Source organism: Notothenia coriiceps, unplaced genomic scaffold (assembly GCF_000735185.1).
Source record: "Notothenia coriiceps isolate Sejong01 unplaced genomic scaffold, NC01 NC01_scaffold00010591, whole genome shotgun sequence".
NCBI classification, from domain to species: domain Eukaryota; kingdom Metazoa; phylum Chordata; class Actinopteri; order Perciformes; family Nototheniidae; genus Notothenia; species Notothenia coriiceps.
Genome location: NW_011343292.1, coordinates 43,890 through 52,675, shown reverse-complemented (window position 1 = coordinate 52,675; position 8,786 = coordinate 43,890). Strand labels below are relative to the sequence as shown.

At 44.2% G+C, this 8,786-nt stretch overlaps 1 protein-coding gene across 1 annotated transcript in view; it reads left to right on the top strand.

The window, feature by feature from the left end:
• Positions 1–5,956, top strand: part of LOC104946052 (WD repeat-containing protein 7-like) — a 35,518-nt gene extending 29,562 nt beyond the window's left edge. The window contains exons 2-4 of the mRNA XM_010771795.1: positions 3,323–3,556; positions 4,031–4,324; positions 5,739–5,956. Of these exons, the coding sequence (XP_010770097.1) occupies positions 3,323–3,556; positions 4,031–4,324; positions 5,739–5,939 (729 nt within the window). The 3' untranslated portion in view covers positions 5,940–5,956. The remainder of the gene's footprint in view (positions 1–3,322; positions 3,557–4,030; positions 4,325–5,738) is intronic.
• The last annotated feature ends 2,830 nt before the right edge of the window (positions 5,957–8,786 follow it).

Sequence of the window (8,786 nt, the reverse complement as noted above, 5' to 3'; positions counted from 1 at the left end):
CGAAGGTGTCTCCTGTAAAAAAATACCTCGAAAAGAGTTCCGTGAAGTCTAATAAGTAAACGATAGCCCTACAATTCTCGTAAGGTACCTATATTGTTGTTTCACATAGAGCTCGGCCAAAGAGTTTGATGGATGGGGTGGAAAATTACCGAGTATACTTGGACTTTACTCGTCTTATACCCGGGGAAATTACATTCAATAGCATAGTATGACATAGCCCTTCTTTTCCTTTTAGTAATTCTATTGTCTCGCGAATCTCGATATAAAATCGTCCGAAACTTTACAAGGACTACCCTTGTCACCCTACCAAGTGTTTTTTCGACAATCAATTACCCCTATAATGTCGTTTTGAGAAACGTCTTTCTTTTTTGGTGGTAGCCTATTGTCCGGAAAAGTGTACTTTTGGAAAATAAAAGTTATACTTATAGTGAGTAGTCACCTCGAAGAGAATGGTGTAAACCTTTGTGGTTAATATGCGTGAAGTCTCTTATTACTAGATTAAATTTACTCCAGTCAGGAAAATTGTGTGTGTGTGTGCGTGGTGTGTGTGTGTGTTGTGTGTGTGTGTGTGTGTGTGTGTGTGTGTGTGGTGTGTGTGTTGTGTGTTGTGTGTGTGTGTGTGTGTGTGTCGGTGTGTGTGTGTGTGTGTGTGTGTGTGTGTGTGTGTGTGTGTGTGTGTGTGGTGTGTGGTGTGTGTGTGTGTGTGTGTGTGTGTGTGTGTGTGTTCGACATCTAACCGTGGTTATGAGGGTGTAGCGAGCTAAAATTATCATAATCGTCTCTGTGTGACGCAAACTCGGAAATCCGTCTCGTCGCCGACAGACAAATGTACAATTACTGGACTACTGAGCGTTGTCTGTTGACTCTAGGTCAATCCTACCGTAGTGCACTCCTTCTCCTCCCCTTATACATCGCTCCGTTCTCCTTCCCGCCCTCTTCACTAATTCCCTTCGTACCTCCCTCCTTTATTACTCTTTTTCCCGTTGTGACTTAAATTTAAAAGATAAACGAAAAGATTTCAGACAAAGACTAAAATCTGCGCGTCTCGTCCAGCCGAAGGCTCGTAAATCTCCTCACAGCCACCTCAAACAATTATAAGAACGCGGGTGCATTCAATCAAATCTCTGCAGACACTGATTTCCTACTAGAAGTCAAATTACCTTGACCCTAAGTATATGTAAACTTCTGTAGTGATCTCCCTTTTATTGCCATGTAGAAAAAGTAAAAAATTTACTCCAAAGGAGGGGGTCTTTGTCCTCGCCCCACTTAGTTTTTGGCACCGTCTCTAATCTCTATTACTGGGTGTGAACCCTGCTTTTAATGCCAGAGCCTATATTGGCATCCCATAAAATGGTGGTCCGTCGATAATACGTCTCGGTATTGTGATTTGGGATTTCTCTTCATTTGTACAAATACCGCCCGTGAGTGTAATGATGTTTTTCACTGAATCCATTCGTAAAAAGATTTTGTCTTCTGTTGTTACACACTTTGTACTCATTTGTTTATGTTTCGTACGTAGGTCTGTTTCGTGGAAACAATTAAGTGATTATAACAGCCTCTACATCACACGTCGTCGCCCGTGTGTCTGTAGTTGTCACCCGAACTCGGGGACGGGGAAAAAGAAGTAGGTCTCTTTCACCGGAACATACTTATTTTATGCATACGATGACGACAAACGCGTTGTCAAAGGCGAAAGGTTTATATATAACTAACTACTCGTTTTATTTTGTATAGTCCAGCCCTCTGACATCTGCGACACTCAAGGGCTACGAGCGAGATAGTAGGGGGGAGGGAGCGGGAGGAGTGCCTTTTTTTTCTTTTTTGCGCAGAGCGCGTTTCGTCACGCCTAGTGCCGTCAGGAAGCCTGTCTGTGTCCATCCGTCGTGGAGGGTGACGCGGAAGTCTGTCTGTCCATCCCGTGCGGTGGAGGATCGAAATGTCAGTGAAGTCTGTCTGTCCATTCGTTCGTGGAGGTGGTAATGTAGGTAGTCTGTCTGTCCATCGTGGAGGGGAAAATGTCAGGGAAGTCTGTCTCGTCCATCGTCGTGGAGGGTGAAAATGTCAGGGAAGTCTTGTCGTGCGTCCATCCGTCGGTCGGAGGGTGAAATGTCAGGGAAGTCTGCTGTCCATCGTCGGTGAGGGTGGAATGTCAGTCGAAGTCTTGTCTGTCCATCCTCGTGGAAGGTGCGAAATGTCAGCGGAAGTTGTCTGTTCCATGCGTCGTGAAGGGTGGCATGATGCAGTCGAAGTCTCTCTGGCCATCGTGTGGAGCGGTGGCAAATGTCAGGGAAGTCTGTCTGTCCACGCTGGAAGGTGGAAATTGTCAGGGTAGTCTCTCGTCCATCGGTGGGGAGGGGGAGCAATGTCAGGAAGTCTGTCTGTCGCATCGTCGTGGAGGGTGAAATGTCAGGGAAGTCTGTCTGTCCATCGTCGTGGAGCGGCTTTTTTTTTTTTTTTGAAATGTCAGGGGAAGTCTGTCTGCTCCATCGTCGTGGAGGTCGAATGTCAGGGTAGTCTGTCTGTCGCATCGTGGAGGGGAGAATGTCAGGAAGTCTGTCTGTGCCATGTGGGAGGGTGAGATGTCAGGGAAGAGTCTAGGTTCTGTCCATCGTGCGAGGGTGGAATTGTCAGGGAAGTCTGTCTCGTCCATCGTCGTGGAGTGTGAAATGTCAGGGAAGTCTGTCTGTCCATGTCGTGGAGGGTGGGTAAAAAGCACGACCAATCATCTGAGCCGGTCCGGCTAAAATAACTGGATGGCCTACCTGCCTGTCAGCCTTTCATCTGTGCACAAACTTATCTCGTGCCCTCATTGGTCATGTGCGTGTTCGTGTGTGTTGGAGGACGGGCTCTGTAAGGAAGTAGCAGATTTCTTCCGGCTGTGCATTTTCAAATTCTAGCGCACTCAAACTGGTTTCTCTAAAATGACCTACCCCACCTTTAAGTGTCTCTTCTGGGATATGTCTCCATGCTTTAATGTTCAAAAAGCTCTTAATTGTTCTCATACTGCCTGTGCTGCAGCACCTCTTTTCAACCTCTGTCTGAAATCAGAGTCCAGTCTGCTCTGATTGGTTAGCTGGCCGACTCTGTTGTGATTGGTCAACCACTTAGATATTTCCCGTCCCTTAGCCTATCACGTACAATGTGTTGGAGCGCTAGCCAATAGACGCGCGAGTGTTACATAGTGATGCCATTATGTGACCATTTGCAACATAAGGACAGATATTAAGACACGATACCAGGAAACAGACAAAGGCACAATGTGGGGGTTTCTGTGTTCAATTGATCCTTAATTATAGTTTCCTTCATGTCTCTTTCCCTCCAGGGCAACCTGCCGAAATACTCCCACAATGCCCTGGTGGTGCAGGCGATGAAGACCAACCTGACGGACCCCGACATGCACGTGCTGTTCTTCGACGTGGAGGCGGTGATCATCCAGCTGCTGACGGAGGAGGCGCAGAGACCCAGCCCCACCCTGGTGTCTCCAGAGACGCTGCAGAAGAGCCAGGCCGGGGCCGACAAGGGGGGGTCCTTCCTGGCCAACAAGATCTTCAAACAGGTCAGTCAACGCAGAAGGGGAAAAAGCAGAAAATCTGTTCTTAACATTAAAATGAGTTTTGTTGCTTTCTTTTCTCATTTTTTGTGTTTTTCGTTCTGTATAAATAGTCTGTGAAACTGTAGTCTCATTGGTTATATGCTTATACTTTGCTTTCCTTTGCTAAATGATAGCACGTTGCAACTTTAAGTTGTAACGTAAAACCTTGGTTATGCACTTTAGAATAAATATATAGTAGTACAAAAAATCTGCATGTTTTAAAACGGAAATTAAAGGTTTTAAAGCTTAATTGTTTCAAAATATAATGTGATAGCATTTATCGCAACTTCAAGCCACTTTTAATACTATTCCAATTTTCAGTACTGTAAAAAGTTCAACTTGTGTGAACCCATCTTAGTTTTGAACTGGAAATTAAAGGTTTTAAAGCTTAATATTATGTCTCTCTGTTGAAATTAACCTGTCTCCTGTTCATATCAGGTGAAGGAAACGATGAAGGAGACCATCAAGGAGCACCTGCTGGACGAAGACGAGGAGGAAGAGGAGGAGATGAGGAGGCGGGAGGAGAAGTCCAAGTCTCTCAGCCTGCTGGAGTACAACCTGACGATGGACACGGCCAAACTGTTCATGTCCTGCCTGCACGCCTGGGGTCTGAACGAGAAGCTGGACGGCATCTGCCTGGAGCGGCTGGGCATGCTCAGACCGCACTGCCCCATCTCCTTCGGCCTGATCTCCAGAGGAGGTCACATGTCCCTCATGCTGCCCACCTTCAAGGTACTGAGGGGTCTCACCTGGGTGCTGTGTGTGTCACTCTCTAATCAGACGGAAACTGACCTATGACAGAAAATGGAAAAACAATCCTGTATGAGCCTCATAACTATGACAAGATGCCAAAGTAGAAATATATATGTTGGAACATTTTTAAATAACTAGCAAGTTATATAAAACAAATATATTAAATGTAGCATATAACAATATCAATAACATTACATTTCATTTTATCCAAAGCGACTTACAATAAGTGCATTCGACCAAGAAGATACAAACTAAATAACAATTCAGATTGTGTTATATATCTTCCCATTATCGTCAGAAACAGATTTATTCATCCCGGGGAAAAGGCCCCATGTCATGGCCATTTCTACTGATCATAATTCCATTGTTGAGTTATACTAAAATATATTTCCAAACTCACACTGGTTTTCTCAAACAGCATCTCTGTATAGTATGTGTATTCACTCTCTGTCCTAAAGGACTTGTTGGAGCTCCTGCCCCCCCTCCCTGTGAGCCCAGTGGCCGTCAGCGAGACAGCGAGACACAGCGAAACCCAGCCCGAAACACACACACACCCGCAGCCTGGCTGGGAGTTTGTGTGTGTGCTCAGACTGAGTTCCGCGGTGTCTCTCAGTCTCACCGACCCCACACCAGTGAGCCAGCTCACAGTGTCCCGCTCCTCGCAGCAGCGAGCCTCGCAACGTCCCGCCGAGCGTGTGTGAGGAAGTCCGCGGATTGGTCCAAACGTAACGGCTACAAATGGACCAATCTGCGGAGCTGTTACGTTACTTTACGTCGCTATACCCAAAATACGTCACTATACCCAAGAAGTAAACAATGGAAAAAGAGAAATGTCCAACGAGGCGTTCTGGGGCAGCATAGACAGGTCTTCTCTGTGTTAGAGTTTTACTCCCTACAGGGTGTACTTTGAGGGTTTGTGACCGTTTACATGCAGAAAAAGCTACATAACACACAAGGGGACGGGTAATAACCAGAAAAGCATGACATGGGCCCTTTTTAAAAAGACCGGTGTCAGTCTATTGTTTCAAAGAGCCTCCCTCCATATAAAGATCATATCTTACTTATTATCCCGAAGCAAAGATAAGAAAACTTTGCACTCTTTGTCGTCTCAGTTCTGTGCAATGAGAAGGAAGTAGAATCCAGTCTCAACCTAAGTGATAGTCTTCTGCAACATTATGGAGCAGAACGTTTTCACCAGTGAATAAAGACAACATAGATCATGTTTCAAATGAAGTATAAAAAATGTTTTCACTCTTCTAATATCGTTGAGATGAGAGCAGAAGGCAAACACAGTCCAGACAGACTCTGAGCAACACACACAAGTATCAAACACACACTCCTGTTGACCCTTCGTAGCACTTCCCTGGTTCATCCGTCTGCCTCTGTTTCCCAGGAGTCTCTGCTGCGACAGTTGTCCCTGGCGACGGGTCTGAAGCTGACTCTGACGGACATCGTGGGGAAGGGGACGTACGGCGTGTCGAGAGCCGTCACCACGCAGCACCTGCTGTCCGTCATCTCTCTGGCCAACACTCTGATGGGCATGACCAACGCCACCTTTGTGGGAGAACACATGAAGAAAGCCCCCGTCAGGTAACTATTTCCGTTGACTCCGTTAAAAGCAAACTCAAAACACATCTCTTCGCATCTGTCTTCCTTGTCAACTCATTTCCATCACCTAGTTTCGGCTCATCATACTTTTATCCCATGGCAATACTAATGTCGAGGTATAAGGTTGTATAATGTTTTTTTAATTGTTATGCTATGACGTTTAATTCATCACACACACACACACACACACACACACACACACACACACACACACACACACACACACACACACACACACACACACACACACACAGGCTGATTGTTTAGTCTGTCTGAGCTCTCATTGTGCTGTGAAAGATTTAACATGGAGGTCCTGCTGCTGTAACACCGACACAACATTTCATTATTTCGTCAATCCTTCACAGCATACCTGCAGGGAGGGCGAGAGAGAGAGAGAGAAAGAGAGAAACACAGAGAGAAACACAGAGAGAGATGTGTAAAGAAACACCGGGTGGACTGGTTGTTTTGTTCAGCTTATTCTACTCGTGTTATTTTGTTATCTTTGTGTTTAATCATCTTCACTTAATAAGGTAACATTAGAACATCTGAAATAGTCTTTCACTGTTTTCAATATCCTCTTATACCTTTAATTTACTTGAGATGAAAATAAATGATGCCTCTCAGTGGAGTGTTTTCCTATGTTAGTGAGTAGCTAGCCTGACATAGCACAACCAAGTCGCTAATTGCAATTAATACAATTAGGAACCAATCCGTTATATTTCTTTTTTCAAAGGACTAAGACCATAAGGCCTCTTGAAGCAATTGGACATATCTAAAAACAAATAGAGTTGTACAAGAATGAGTTAGCATTATGCCAAGTCAACGTTTTTGAGCATGCTTTTGGTTTGACGCCTGCAATTATTCTAAAATCCAATCGAAAAATCTCATTGCTCTTTGTTGTGCAAGCTCTGGATTCAGGGTCTGCCTGCAAAAGTACTTTAAAGTTATATTAATCACCCGACATTGAAGACCTTTGTTAATTATGCCTAGATAGGGTGTCCGCGGGGTCTTAAAAGTTGATAAATCAATTTAGCGAAAATGAAGGCTATTAAAAAGTATTAACGGCATTTTCCAAGGTATTACATTTTGTAGCTTGTTTTCAATAAGTATATAAATTGTCCAAAGAGGTTGTATTCTACAGTCTGCCTGAATGTAATCACTGCGTAGGTGTGTAGTGTGATTCTGTGTAGTTTATTTATGGCATCCCGTTGGGTTTGACGTCATCTGAACAGGACATCGCACGCTCACTGCTTGATAGCACGCGAAGGTCCATTTACGCCGGTTGTTAAACAACATCGTTATGGGGAAATGCAAGTCTGCGTCCAAATGGTTGGAAGATAAGGAGGAAGGCAATCAATACCGTATATAGTAAATGTGAGGTCGCCAAGGTAACCGGTTAGAACTCAAAGTGGCGATGAGGTCTTAAAAGGTATTACATTTGACTTCAGGATTCCTGCATATACCCTGCTGGACCTAAAAGAGGGCTGCATTTTCCCCTAAATGTAAAGTATCTTAACGCCCATCGGCTTCCGTGAAAATACCAAATGCCACGAATTCGCTTTATACCTCATTCCCATCAACCCATTGACTTTGTTTATCATTTAGCCACGCAATGATTGAAGGCTTGTTACCTGATGAAACTCTTGCTTCTCAAGACAATAAGAATCGCGCAACCTTGACGTTTCCTATTTTAAAAAGTGACACTCAACACCAACTTTGTTGAGATCTTTCATCATATTTGACTGTCTCGTTAATAAGTCAGAAATGATGAGAAAAATACAAGTTGCAAACAAATCTGATAAAGCAGACTGAGCTGATATCCAAGAAAGAAATGGGACCAGAAACAAAGAGGCCAGGAAAACTTTAAAAGCTGTTCATTACTTCCTCAGAAGAACTTCTCCTCTTTCCAAATCAGCGCAGGTGATGGAGCAGCTACAGATGGAGAAAGACTTCCTAATAAAACTCAAACCGGTCTTCTCTATAGCCGTCCAAACCCTAGCTCTCAATATTTGAACGTGTTTGGGGTTTTGGCTTTTTCATGTTCCCCATCTCACATTTATGACGGCAGGAAAGTTTCTTCCCCTCTATGCTGGAGTTTGAAAAGAAACGCTCCTGAACTCTTAGTGTTTTAGTATTTCATCAGAACACGACAGCACTCCCTCCCCCAGCTCTGACTGAGGCTTGAGTTATTCGTGAAGCCCCTGAAGTCCTGCTGTTGATGAAACTAAAACATCAGAAGTCCAACTCGAAAAATTCAGCTACCTGTCGACATCTATTGAAGCTACTTCTTCAACAAGTCATACAAAGCTCTTTTTTCCTAAGTATATTATTAAAAGCATTTCCGCTCAATGTCCAATCACACCTGAGGCACATTTCAACGCTTAGTACTGATTTTTAAAGAGGGTTTTGATGGGAATTTAATCAACTATGGTTTATTTATTTTATACTAAGATGAGATGAATTATTTAATAACAGCCCCCCAAAAACATTCCAGCTTGTACACCTTTATGAGATGCACATACTAAGGGTTTTATGCATGTAAATGTTCTGCAAAAGCTAAAATCCCTGTGTCTCCCCCCCCCCTCATTGGATCCTTGTTTTACCTCTGCGTAACATAGTGAATCACTATGTTACATGTGTGCGATCTATTGGGCCAGCCGCTCCAACATATTGTCCGTGGTTTGTCTAAGGGGCGAGGACATCTGCTAAAGCGGTTTGACCAATCACACAGAGTCCGGCTCCAGCTAACCAATCAGAGCAGACTGGCTCTGGTTCGGACGAGGGTGAAAAGAGCGTGCTGCAGCACAGGCAGAATGAGAAGGCACTACATTCT